Source organism: Phoxinus phoxinus (assembly GCF_949152265.1).
Source record: "Phoxinus phoxinus genome assembly, chromosome: 16".
Classification (NCBI taxonomy): Eukaryota; Metazoa; Chordata; class Actinopteri; order Cypriniformes; family Leuciscidae; genus Phoxinus; species Phoxinus phoxinus.
Window position 1 is genome coordinate 21,539,368 of NC_136891.1, and position 14,699 is coordinate 21,554,066.

A 14,699-nucleotide genomic window follows, 5' to 3' on the forward strand; every position below is an offset into this window, starting at 1 on the left:
GAATAAATCACAAGGGGAAGACACTAGATGTGTCTAAAATGTAATACTTCCTACTTTAAAGTAGGCGAAAAACAGTACGCCAAAAGAGTATGTCCAAATACATAGGCCTAGTATACGGAAAACAATAAACGAAAAGTACCCGGTTGACCTACGACTTCCGTCGAAATTCTGAAGTGTGCATTCGATGGACACTTTACGGTCCCATGAGACCACAGGTGGGGATTTATGACGCAACTGATGCGGGTAGGTCATGTGACACTAACAACATAGCAGATATATACATCGGAATTTCATTTCATTTATACCACCCATATTCATATTAACTATAACAAACATTATTTTTTAACAGCCGTGAAGTAAATTCAAATTCAAATGTAGTACCTACTCAGACAGTATGCGATTTTGGAAGCAGCAACTGATACAAGGAGAGCATAAAACACATTTAAAATAAAAGTCCTACAACACAAAACAAGGGAAACAAAATACGATTGTAACACAAAGCCGTTTCAAAATGTTTTCTTAAAAAAAAATGTCATTCAAGTATGAGCAGTTTTGTAAAAATAATGTTAATATTTGAAGAAAACAAAACTTTTGTACTCAAATAAAAGTCATGATGCTCAACCAACATGCAGAGTGCAGGAAATTATATCACAGAGAGGCCAAATCCAGACAATGTATTTTTATACTTTTTAATAACTTTTTATGATAAAACAAAACAAAATGACATTACCTGTATGAATTAATAATTTATGATATTTGTCAAAAAAAAAAAAAAAAAAAATAATAATAATAATAAAATAAATACTGATACAAATGAAACTGTGTTCAAGCTGTAAGGAATTATTTTTTTGACAGTTGCACCTTTTGACATTTTGAAGAATGATTAAGATTAAACATTTCTTGGAAATTATATAAAAGTAAAAACAATTCAAATCAATTGTAAACAACATGATGAGTACACATCAAAAGAACATTTCAACTACTTTCTATTGTAACTTTTCTTTATCGTGGACTAAAATTCTTGATTAATAACAGTGTGTATGATAGTGTCTCAATTTGTGTTAGTTAAATAAAGTCTGTATGGTAAACTCACACCTCTATGCAGCCAGGGCACGGAATGATTCTCTGGCCTAAATATTGAGTTTTTCCCAGCCACTAATGCAGACGGTGGGCAGTGATTGGGGCTAAACGCTTTAAAAACTGGGTTTCCTGCCCATTAATTGTCTAGGCATCAGATCCAGTGGACATTTCCTACCTCCTGCTTAGGCCAACAGGATTACTGGGTTTCATGGGATGATGGATCCTGCTTGCAACATGCACCACCAGCTCCAGTTAAGGAGAAGATCATGCAGTTCCACGACCTCCTCTAACTCGTCCACCTCACCTCAGCTATTTTATTCATCTCGAGGACGTGTAGGTTGGTATCTTGCAGCCGGACAAACCAGCTGGAAGTCATGCAGTCTCAACTCCAGTCCCAGTGGAAGGAGTACCAGCACCAGCAGCAGTCCACGGGCCTCTAGCTGGGATAGTATGAGCTCGGAGGCAACCACCTGCCTGAAGCTTAACACCGACAGATCCCATGAAGCAGAAGAGCGTTGTGACCAACCAAGAGGCCGTAGCCCCGTTAGAGAACTCAGGTCCAAAGCAGGGAGCTGCCAGCAGGGGGAAGTATTGGCAAGTGGGGAGGTAGGGAGGGGCTCCAGTAGGGGTGTCAGTGTGACCTCTGATCAGGCCGTGTCGCATCCGGCTGTGTTACAGCATCAGCTGGAACAACAAATCGAAGCCAAATTGAAGTTCTCGCAGTTCTTGGATGAAGTGAGCAGCCGAGTTCTTAGTCCTACCAACACGTTCGGGTTTTCCAGGCAGACTGAGTCCTCTAGGTCTAGCTCTTGTATCTCCATTCATAGTAATAGTAAGTCCAGGACACCAGACCCCCAGCAGCAGCCAGGGGACGTGGATTTTTCTCAAAGTCCAGTTCAGCCTCAGGACATCCCATCAGTGGACGGGATGCAGGAAGAACAAGGTGCACCAGAGACTGTAGGAAAAGCCTACCTCGAGACGGACATCGACTGTGTGCGAAGGGAGGATGAGATAAAGGAAGTTAAGACCAAGAAAGAGACGGCCATTACATTTGAGAGCAATGAGAGAAGAGAAGTTAAGACTCCTCCAGAATGTCATTCACACCGCATCCTGAGAATCAGACCCTCGAGCCCGCTGCTCTATAGAGAGGAAACCCTCTCTAGAAACCCCTACCGATCTGTTTCCCTGCCCAGGGACATCAACATGGTAAGTTATTACAGTCCTGTTTTTTTTTTGTCAGATTTTTCCAATGCATTTTGATCAGTACATACACATAGGAAAGCGTGTGGAATCACAAATCGCATCCCTTTAATATATCACTTGTTTCGCCTTGACAGCAATAATGTTCAATAGAGCGCAATAGTCACCGTGATTTTGCCAAGTAAGACATGTTCCTGGGTCGACACATTTTGTTGATCCTGGAACAACATTACTGTCCGAAAATGTTGTGCTAACCCTATCCCTACACTGTAAAAAAGGTTTCTGCCTGAATTTTTAAGTACAGTCAACTTTGATGTTTAAGTCATTTCAACATTTCAATTTTGCATTAAGTTGACTTAAAAAAAATTAGTTGAGTTTTGTATAACTTATATTATTATATAATTGTATACAGTGTTCCCCAAAACCTAACACTACCCATTGTTCACCTCTAAAATCAGAGGGAAATGATAGGTTAATAACACTGATGTAGAAGCACCTAACTCTGGTTGTAAGCCTAAGCTTGACATAAACTGTAAACTTGTCCCTCAAATCTGATTGGTTGATTGAAATGTTGTTCCAGGATCAACAAAGTTGTTGATCCAGGAACATGTTGCACTTGGTAAAATCATGTTCACCTATATTTATAATTATTATTTAGCGAAAACATTCTATCAATACCAAATTATCAGAGCCAGAGTTTCAAAAAGAAATGTTTCTAGATTTTATTTCACCTTCAGAATTTTGGTAAAATAAGTGATAATAAAAAAATACACAAATAAACAATTATTTTTCCACAAATAAAACAATTAAGTCCGTAAAGTCTCCGGAGAACCTCGGAGCAATACAACTTTCCTTTAGGTATTGCTGTCATCCAAAAAGAAAAAAAGAAGCTTTTTAACAACTATCTCAGCAGATTTTTGGAGATTTTTGGAGATATATAAAGGCCGGGCTGTGTAGGATGCATTATCATACAAACCGTAGTAAACAATGCAGTCTGTCCCTGACTCATACATTTATCAGAAGGGATTGCTATTGAATCAAGCTTTTAGTCGAGCTGAGCTCTGAAAGGATAAGAGTGCCAGAACTCACACAGAATTGAGCCATGGCACTTTACTATCCATATTAAACTAAAACACAGTGTGTGCTACACTTGTGATGTTGTGAGCTAATACTCTGTTCCTCTGCATGTGAGCTAATAGTCGATAGCCATATTTTAAAGAGATAGAAGAGATGCAGGGTTCGTCCCATTCTGTTCTGGTGTGATTTCAGAAGAAGAAACCGTATGTGTGAAGGATAATCAGATCAATAACTAATCCGACACTAAGGGAAATGGGTTTCTCATTAGTTTGTGGATCACTTACTGTATCTGCCAACTAATTGGATCGATGTAGCTTTACATAACTATAGTGTAGATAAACATGTGTTGTGTCATACTGAATTGGTGTGATCGTACACTTTTCAAGCTCAAAATACTCATTATTTATTTGGCTTCATTATTCCGGATGTTTACCTGTTAAATTCACAAAGCATTCATTTGTAGAACACACCAAAAAATCGTTGCCTTAATTTATTATCTTATTAAAATGCAGTCTTTGCCGTCACCTTAGCAACTGCTTGAAAAAAGGTGGGCGGTGAGGGGGCAGAGAGACAAGTCTGTGTGTGCCTGAGAAGAGAGAGAGAGAGAGAGAGAGAGAGAGAGAGAGAGAGAGAGAGAGAGAGAGAGAGAGAGAGAGAGAGAGAGAGAGAGAGAGCCTGACAAATGAAACTTGCAGTGCTCCCTTGCCATTTGATAGAAAGTGAGATCTCAAGTCGTTGCCAGAAACCTTCATTTGAAAGAAGATGCTGTTCTTTATATTAGAAGATTGAGTCAGTTTCCTGATTTAATAAACACTGCAGCTAATAAGTGTGAACCTTCGTGTCATCAACCACATAGTACGAAATTTGCATATAAACGTGTAGTTCATCAAAACTACAAAGATAAAAAAAATATGGATCTTGATCAGAAATGTAAGGGTGATGCATTTTCTTTTTCAATGGGAAAGTTGGTTGCAGTTTATTTTACAGTAGGGCACTTATGTGTACTTACAGTGTACTTAAGTACTGGGTAATATAAGGGTTTAAGGGTAAGTTCAGGGTTATTAAGTTATTACCCCATTATTGTACATACAGTCACAATAGGGTACAATTATCACTATTAACTACGGATTTTGCCTCAATAAACTCCTAATTACTGTTATTAATAGTTGGTAAGGTATTTGTTAAATTTAGGTATTGGGTAGGATTAAGCGATGTGCATAATAAGGAATTAATATGTGCTTTATAAGTTCTAACAGCCATGCTAATAAGCAACTAGTTCATAGTGAGAATTGGACCCTAAACTAAAGTGTTACTGTAATTACTATAACAAGTACATATGAATATGCAGAACCGGAGTGTAAAAATAAAGTGCTACTGAATTTTTTTTATTTTATCACAGCATTACACTGATTTTATGAATGACTGTCAGTGTAAACACTGTGGTTTTGTTATTCTATCAAAATATTGCTGTTTATTGTGGTGGTCCAACATGGCAACATTGGCTTAAGCAGGGGTGTGAGTTGTTTGTGCAAACCATGAGGGCTCAGGTTTCGGCCGATGCTGTAACTCGGGCACTTTTATTTGATTTGATTTTCTCATTTTGTTATTATTTTATTATGAAAAATATTATAACATATTGATATGATGTAATATGTTGAATGATATTTTAACATGTTGAATAGTTGACTATTCATCTTGGTGAGATGAGTGAAGCAAATCATTTCAATATTTATTGTGTAGAAATTGAATCAAGAATTAAATTACGTATAGTTGTGGCATCATTTCCACCGTGACCAAAATTTTGCCCCTGGTAATTCTTTGTGTAATTGTTACCAAGTCAACAGTGATAACAATCAACAATCAAGATGTCACATTATTTAAAAAAAAGAAAGAAAAAAAATATATGATTTAATTGTGTGTATTTAAGATAAATTACCCTTACCAAGACAAATGATTTGCCATTTCATTCAAGAATCAAATATAATACAATACATCATTTATGTGGTGGAAATGTTCATGACTAAATATTTAAAATGTTACAAAATTCTCCTGATAAGTACGTTAGATGTTAGACATGTCACTAAAGGGCCTAAAGTGCTATGTTGAAGCCCATCTGCATCATCTTTATTCATTCATACAAACTGAGCACGAACTATGAGCGGCGAACTAAAGCTTCATCTTCATTGTCGGGTTTATTATTATGTTGCCTCTTAAAATTGAGCTTGTGTTGCTTTTAGTTCTGTTTTGTCCTGAAACTTTATTTCTTAATTTAGTAGTACAGTGCAAGTAGCCAGATAGTGGGCTTTGCATTACTATACCCATAGATATGGAAAAAAAGGCATGTTTTTTGTCATTTGTTTTGTAATAAATTATACTATATTAGAGGAGATGTGTAACATTTTTGAAGAGCTCTTAACCGTGGACAGTTATGGCTCATTCATGGTATTTATAGTCCAGGTGATTATAGCTAAAATATATATATATTTCTGAGTCTTAGTGTTAAAGGTGCAGTATATAATATTGACAGCTATTTAAAATATTGGAGAGGGTTGTTTCCCCCGCCCCCTCTTCCTCAGACTCAGCGCTCAGGCGGGTTGCCAGATTGAGGGCACGCAACAGGAACCAGCGCAATTGGAAGGCAGGAAGACTAATGCCTGCTACAGATTTGCAATTTCTGCAATCCTATAAGATCATTACAAATCAGACTGTACCACATGGATCTAATAAACTTGGGTACGGCATGTATGTAGACTGTACAATAATGACACTATTGAATCGTAGGCTATGACACAAGTTAGTATAAAGAACGTTAAACAAATAGAGCAAGATGAATCGCACTTTGGCAATTACGGTTTTTATATGGGCTGAAAAAAAGAGGAGGAAGTGAAAGAGGATAAAATGGACGCGATCATGGCTAAAAAAAATCAACTGGCATATCAATTTTGCAAATGGAGCTTGAGGTAAGTAGTTTTAAGTTTTAGCACCATGTCACAGTGATCAACAAGCAATTTCATGTTGCATTTTTATTGGCTAGTCTGTAGACGGTAAAACGTTAAATCATGCTACATTTCTGACACTGTCAAAAAATGATTGCAGACTATCTTTGGTCGCAAGTCTGTGACAATGGCCGTCTTTGAACCTCTCTCACTGTGCGAAGTAGGATCAGCGTTTAGGAGCTACGACTACAGAAACCGCCACGATTGGTCATCGTTCGTCTGGGACAGCTCAAAATCATACAATGTGTACCGGGCATTACACACTTGTAAGTTGATGAATTGATTTATCCGCATTTTAATATGTCTATGAACATAGAGCTTTTTAGGATACCGAAGCTTTTTAGAATCTGCGATCTTTGACCCAGTGTGTTTGCTAGCTTTCATGGCTGTTATACGTTGCGTTTTCCATCAACTGGCAACCCGGGATGTCAAAATACAATTGTCTAAATTGGTAGCGGGCAGGATCACACAGACCAAAACAAAAATAGACATTCTGACACACAACGTACATTTCAAAGCTGAATAGCATTGTTTTTCAGAGAAACGATTATGTGAACTCAGGATGTTCCCTTAAATATCTGCAAACATATTATGGTATTTTTAAGTCAAAAATGACATAAAGCACCTTTAAAGAGGCAAAGATCTTCCGGGGTTGCCTGCATCAGCCGATCAACTGTCTTTGAGAAGAATGGGAATGCTGGGTATATTTTTTACACGTCTCGTTTGGTGCTACAAGTGGTGTAGAAATGACATAATTCACAGTTAAATATTTAGATGACAAATCTAATAATTCCCTGCACAAAATTGTAACAAACTTTCTTTTTTTGTAAAAATGTAAAATTAATTAGCATATTGCACAAGCATAGCATAATGGCTTTATCATTGTTTTATATTGGCATGTACATAATTAAACTAACTTGAATGTCTTATATCACACTGGATCACGCACTTCCTGCCTGGTGTTGAATTAATAGGACTGCTGGAACAGTCCTTGGTCACTGCTGCACACTAAATCTGAATGAGAATGTGAATTCCTCTGACATAATCTCACTCTTGCATTATTCATGGGGCGGCAGAGAGACAGACCGAGCAAGAGAGAAAGCTGTAACACGCAGTGGATGTGAGAACCGGAGAGCCTCCCCATCCCCGTCAACAGATGAGCCCACCTGTTTCCCTCCTAAACCTCTCTCTCCCTCTCACACTCTTTTTCTCACCTTCTCCCTCTCTCTGGTCTGCTGTCGGTCCTCACATCCTTTGGATCTTCGTGAAGCCTATGAGTGAGTTTCTCTCGGGGAGGAGGAAGGAGAGGGGGCGGCGTGCATGATGTTGTGTATCTGCATTCTGGCTGCAACTGTGCCTTCCATTCGCACTTAATCTGTCAAGATTTTCCCCCTCCTCACACATGAGATCGGTGCAGAAGTATACTGGCACTGAAAGAGAGAGAGACAGAAGGAGAGAGAGTGCGAGCGAGAGAGAGATAGAGAGAGAGGCTGTGTGTGCCTCAGACTGCGCAGTGATGCCCTGGCAGCTTCGGGAACCAGGCGCACGTTCGTTTCAGTAATATCCTCTTCTTCCTTCTTCCAGGCTTCGGAAGAGGAGATGCAGACCATAAGGTAAGCGGCTTCACCTTTCTGTCGTTTTATATTCTTCTACCCCTCTTTTTCTCTTCCTTTTATTGATGACGCTCTCTAAACCCCTGTTAAAGCAGTTTAAAGCAGGACTGCAGCAGGAATTCACCCTCGTGATGATGTAGGAAGCAGGAATAGCCCGCGTTCTCCACCACAAATTAGGGGTTTACAGTAGTTAGTTGAAAAATCTCCAGCTTCTTTTGAAATCTCAGTTGTTTTGGTTGGTTATGTATCATAGACCACATCCATTTGACTAGTTACATTTGCATTTCAGAATGTGCATGTTTCGTTTTTCTCTTTCCCAAGCATATAAATTGATCGGAGAAGACCTGTAGAGAGATAGCAAGGCGCATACTGGCCATTCCCAAACTGAACTGCGCCTTTCCATTGGCTGGAGAATATTCAAGCTGTGCATGTGCTGTCATCAGATCGCCCGTTCCCTAAGGCGACATGAGAGATGGGGCTCGGGAAATTATTTATGAGCATGCTAGGTGTTCACTGCTGCTGCTGTATATTATAGTATAGAAGTCATGTGGGGAAAAAAAAGGGATGACTCAAGCTCTGTGGGGGAGGCTGGATGGATTTATTGGGGGTTTCCCCCTCCTTCCCATGAATTATTAATACATCACAGGGAGAAACAGAAATGTTTCGAGTCATGCTGATGGATTTTAGCTTACTTGTCTTCATGTTGCTAAGAGAAATGAGAAACTGCAAAGTAAAGGTGCTTGCAAGGACTCGGCATCTATGATGAAGAGCACTTGCCACAGTGGATCACTGCGATTGGCAGAGAATATGTCAGTTTGCAGAACAGGAGTCCAACATTCACTGTCTAAACATTTATTTACAGATTCAATTTACTGCAATGAATACATTAAAATGCAATCAAACATAGAAGACATTGAAGTTTAGTTTAGTTTATTTGTATAGCACATTTAAAAACAACGTTTAAAGGCCTTAAAACGATATTCCAACAGCATAAATAGCCACAAAATACAGATAACATTAAACACCACACCAAACCAAATACAATTAAAATGCAAGACAACAGTAAGGAGAAGAATATTGGTAGACTCAATCATCTATGTGCAATCGCAGTAGGGGATGAAGTTCCCAGGTACTCTGTATAAAGGCTAGAACAATGCCGGGCAACTCTGGGCAAACCCTTCACCTGCCTGTAGCTTTCTAGTAGTCCTGGAAAACTTGATCAGCTTGTTCAGTATGGATTGGGGATTAGGATTGGAACTAAACTCTGCAGGACAGTGGATCTTCAGGGCCAGAGATGAGAACCCCTGCTAGTATTGGTTCCCATCCCTGGTCCTGGAGTCCTCCAACACTGCACATTCTCTCTTATCTAACTCACCCATCTTTACTAGAGGTCTTTACTAACGAACTGATTTTTTTTTCGGTGTACAGCTGACAACATTGTCAAAACGATCCCCATTCACAGGGATCTGCGAAAACATATTATTCTGCCTGGCCAGTAGTTGTCAATGTTACTTTGAAAAAAAAAAAAACGCTACGCACCTATAGACTGAACACATAATATGCATGCACATGTCATCGTTTCACAAATGTGTGTTTTTGTAGTTTACATGAAGACGATAGCGGTGTCGTTTTCAAAAACTTGCACTTTGAAACCCGTTTTCAGGCCCCCAAAATGCTGTTGTCGTGTAAATGAACGGGCAAAACGCACAAAATGTATTACGTTTTTAGTTGAAAACGGTGTTGTGTAAACGTGTGCAGTGCTGGGGGAACTCCAGGACCACTGGTCTAGTATGCAATGTTTTAAATAAACAGTGCACAAAATTATAATCTGTCAATTTTGATCTTGCCTGAGCTGGATTGAAAAATTAACAGTTCATTTTAATTGATTAGATGGGAAGCAGTTGTTGGATAACTTCCATTAAAAGCTGCATAGATGAAGTTGATGCATTGTGTGGAATAACCATATGCAAAATATGCTGAGGTCTGGATCTTTAAGTCAGCAATGATTCTGCAAAGGTGATACATGAGGGGTGGCGGACAGAATATGCACATAAAGTGAAACACCAATCATCATCCCAATTTATTGCAAATGGCCAATGTGGCCTTGACCCATCAGTGCAGCAAATCTGATGTAACACACTGAAATCTCTGCTTCTTGGTCCTTTTCTCTTCTTCTACAGAGTCGGACAGAGTAGGACTTGCACCATTCATGTTTATTTCAGTTATTACATTTCAAAGGACAGGAAGTAACATTTGTTCAAATCACCATATAAATAGGACACAATATTTATTTATTATACATTGGTATAGGTTAATGAAAATACAACAAACACTACCATTATGGCTTTTTTATATTACATTAATGATAATTAGGGGGAATGTCCTCACATTGCAAAAAAATTATAATCTTAATTCGAAATAGGCTTTTTTAAAATTTGGGATAAAATATGATTCAGACATATTGTAGTGAGATATATCTGTAAAATGAATGCATGCATGGTTAGCCATTTCAAAATATGGTAACATTGTTGTTTTGTAATACAGTTTGCTATATATAATATGTATAGAAATATATCACAAGATGTGTATGAGACTATTCGAGTTATTTTCAATAACTTAAGTTATCAAAGACCAATCTAAGAGAAATGTGCTTAATGTAATCAGGGGTTTAATGATTTTAAAAGTGTGTTTGTGTAAACATATATTATGACAAGGGTTTTTGAAAAATATAATTATTTAGCAAAATTTTGAAATAATGCTACACCCCTGAATGTCATCAATATAGTATTAAAAATGACTTCTGATCATATAAGCATGGTCTGTCCAAAACAGTTATGATCATTTTGTTGGTTTCAGTTGTTTTGTGTATTTACTCCATCAGTTGAATGATATCTGCAATGACGTGGCTGAAAACAATCCATGTTTTGCAGCCTTGGGCTCTGATGTTCTCTGTCTGTTCTGAATAATCGTTTATTATAACATGTTTTAAATCAATCAGCGCTGCTATTTTTAACACACGTGAGCTCGTCTGTTTGCTCTTGTATGTGTTCAAATGCCCACATGTTCAGATTTTTTTCCGTACCGTTCAGCCTGCCAACATTCAGTGTGCATGTGTATTTTCATTTGTTTAAAAACACGAGGAATGTATACATCAATGAAATTGTTGAACCTCACGAAACTGTCAAGAACATGCACAACTTATATTTCACACCAAAAGTATATTTAATAATAATACGAAAAATACTCATATATTTTTATTGTTATTGTCATTATTTTGCTATGTTAATGTTTCTGTAATTTATTTACAGTTACTTCTGGTGTACAGTAATTGCATTAAATATTTTATAGAACAATTCTAAAACTATTTTTAAAAAATCTATTTTTAATGTTAGAATGTTTATTTTTATGTAACCTTCCTTTACACACTTTGGTCAGTTGAAGAATGATATGTGCAATTTTATATTGTTCATTTGGAAGAATCAAGTTTTGTGTCTACTTGTATTGGTCGACATTAGTATGGGATTTAGAAAGCAATCATTAATAAGTAATCCAATACTTTTTAGAGAGTAATTACATCATTATATTGTTGATGATGTAAATAGTAGCTACAGAGCTGCACTCGGTTCGGATCTGCCGCACATGCTGTGTAGTGAACAGTGATCGCTCGCATCTTTCTCCGCTGCCATTACTGAACTACAACTCAAACTAACGCACGACATCAACGTCATCGTTCTCAGCCACTACCTCTGTTCGCTGATTGGACCGATGAAATTTTGATTTCAGAAAACCAAAGAATACACCACAATCCCAGACCTAGTAGGCTACTGAAGGAAAATGAAAATTGAGCGGAAGTACGTAGGAGGGCGGAGCCAGGCTACAGTTTCATACATGACAACTGCTCTCACTGGTTCAGCGGCAGCACTGATGCAGATTTGAATGGGAAAAGACATGCGAATCATTGTCATTTAGGAATGAGATCGCATGGAAGTTTGAAGATCTTGATCTTTTAACGATTAATCGTGCAGCTCAAGTAGCAAGTAATGAATAACTTTTTTAGAGTCACTTACCCTACTCTGGGTAACCTGTCCACCATCCTTTGCGTTTTTGAAAGTTTTACAGACAACAATGTTGTCAAAATAATCTCAGTTTAAATGGATCCGCGAAAACAATTGAAAACGCTGTATTCTGCTGCCAGGCCAGTAGTTGGCGATGTCACTTTGTAAAGAAACACTACATGCCTACAGACTGAATGCGTAATAAGCATGCGCATGATGTTACCGGTTTCACTATTCGTCTTTGTAGTTTACATGGAGACGATAGTGGTATCGTTTTCAAAAACTTGCACTATGAAACACCTTTTCAAAAGTTTGCGTTTTCAGGCCCCCAAAATGCAGTTGTCATGTAAATGACCGGCCAAAACACATCAAAAGTTGTGTAAATGGCCCCCTCGTTTTGAAAGTACCAAATCGTAGGCATTAAGCATTGATGAAAAGCCATAGCCTACCCGATCAAAAAGTTCCTCCTCCGGGATGACACATTTCATTCTCATTCGGTGTCAGGACATGATGGCGTCCCAGCAAACTTTCCTATCCTAATTTTACACAAAAATGTGTCTCACCCCAGAACAAAAATGACTCCCAGTTGATTTGCTGGGCACCATGACACATTTTAACATGGCCCTCGGCACAACGTGTTGCTGCTGCTTCCTGGAATCCCATTCCACCCATCAGATTTCCGTTGCTCATCCTCAATTCTGCCCGGATAGACTGTCCTGATTCATCTCCTTTCCGTTTATCTGCCATCTGCAGGCCGCATAATCCACTTAAACCATAATTATTCCCCGCTGTTTGCAAGTGGGTGGCTGGTGGAAGGAGGGATGATGTGAGATTGAAAGTGAGAGTGAGAGATAGAGGCGAGAAAGACAGAGAGAGTAACAACAAATCAAGTCAGTGCAGATAAATGACTGGATTGTTCCAGTGCGCCTTGTGTGAGTTTTCGGCTTTTCTTATTAAAGTCAGAATGAAATGGCATTCACAAATCGTTATACTTCCATAATATGAATATTCAGTGAGAGAAAAAAATGTAGGGCTTGATTGTAGCTATTGGGAATTGAGTGCATTGTAAAAAGTGGGCGTTTCATGCCAGAAAGGAGCCAGACCTGAATGCGAGTTTACAGTTGATTGTGGAGGAGTACTTCCGTCTTGATTTTTGAGGAGGATTTCTGGCCGGGAATGTGGAGAATGAAGCTCAAAGTTGGCCAAAAAATTTTTTTTTTCATACTTCATTGTGCACTTTTTCCTTCGGAATAATATGAATAATGAGACCATGAATGTGAGAAATTAAACAGGTCCCGACTGCGATTATCTGCCATACAGATGCACAGTGCTGGGTAGTAACTGATTACATGTAATCTGGATTACGTAATCAGATTCCAAAAAAATCAATACTTGCAATTAGATTGTATTGTATTTTAAAATAGTAATAATCAGACGACTGATTACTTTTATTGAGTCAAGTCACCTTTTTTCATACAGCGCTTTTAAAATACAGATTGTTTCAAAGCAGCTTTACAGCGATAACAGGTATATTATTCAATTATTATTATTTTTTATCAATTTGGTACAATATTATAATATTAAAATCAATGTTATAAACAACTTAGGTCAAAATCTAAAAGTAATTTAAAAAGTAGTCGTTAAGTAGCTAACTAATTTTACTGCAAAGGTAAGATATTTTTGTTTTAAGGACAAAATAAACTGATCAAAAGTGACAGTAAATACATAGGCTACAATTTCTATTTCAAATGCTGTTCAGTTTCCACAAAAATATTATGTACTTCAACATTGACAATAATAAGAAATGTAAAAAAAAAAAGGAGAGTTCACCCCAAAATGGATATTCTGTCATCATTTACTCTTGTTGTTCTAAACCTGCATTAAGGGCTTTCTTCTGCTGAACATACGGGAATATATTTTGAAGAATGTTGGTAACCAAACTGTTTCTGGTCCCCATTGACATCCATAGTATAATAATTATAGCCAATTGTGTTGCCATGTTGACTTTGAACTCAGACAGTTTAACTGTTGTTTAGTTGTTTCACGAGTGTTTGGTGCATCCTGGGGTCTATGTCTCTGCAGCAATGAGTGTGTTTGTGATGAGGGGTTTCCTGGGAGATAATCTCCCTGCGTTGAGTAGTGCAGAATACAAAGTGGAGGTGAGATGAGAGGCCGTTTCACACCTCTCGTTTTCTGTCGCTCTCATTCCTTTCTTCCATCTCACTCCTGCCCCTCTAATCTTCCAGCTCCACTTGTCTTTCATTCCCTCCCCTCGCGCCTCTAAAATGTCAGCTGCTCTTTCCGAAAGATCAAATGCAGCCAATGCAGTGGATGCAGCCCCTCGTGATATAAGACGCATTGACTTCCATGGCCTGCTGTGGGAGTATACTTGCCCCTCGTGATGTGGTAAATGTTCGTGGGCGAGGATTTAGGGAGATGTGTTATATTGACGCCCTGCAGTGATTCAGATGGGAGAGAAAGAAAAAAAAGCGAGTGTGCGATGAGTCAGAGGTGGGGGAAACCAAAGAGAAATGCATAATCAGTTGATGCAAAAAATCTCCCCATCCTCACCTGATGGACTAGATGGAAATAAGGACAGGAAAACAGGAAAATGTATGTCTTTTATTGAGAGTATTTGTTCAAAAATAAAATCAGACGGGTAAAAAAATAAATGCATA

The 14,699-nt window shown here is 38.2% G+C and overlaps 1 protein-coding gene across 2 annotated transcripts in view; it reads left to right on the forward strand.

Annotated features, from left to right (window-relative positions):
• Positions 1 to 1,807: 1,807 nt before the first annotated feature.
• LOC306983349 (brain-enriched guanylate kinase-associated protein) overlaps positions 1,808 to 14,699 on the forward strand; it is a 29,944-nt gene continuing 17,052 nt past the window's right edge. Inside the window, exons 1-2 of one of the 2 annotated variants that reach the window (XM_079583678.1) lie at positions 1,808 to 2,286; positions 7,938 to 7,966. In XM_079583678.1, coding sequence (XP_079439804.1) covers positions 2,008 to 2,286; positions 7,938 to 7,966 — 308 coding nt within the window. In that variant the 5' untranslated portion in view covers positions 1,808 to 2,007. Of the gene's footprint in view, positions 2,287 to 7,443; positions 7,967 to 14,699 lie in introns of those variants that run through there. The other variant, XM_079583677.1, reaches the window with a different exon arrangement.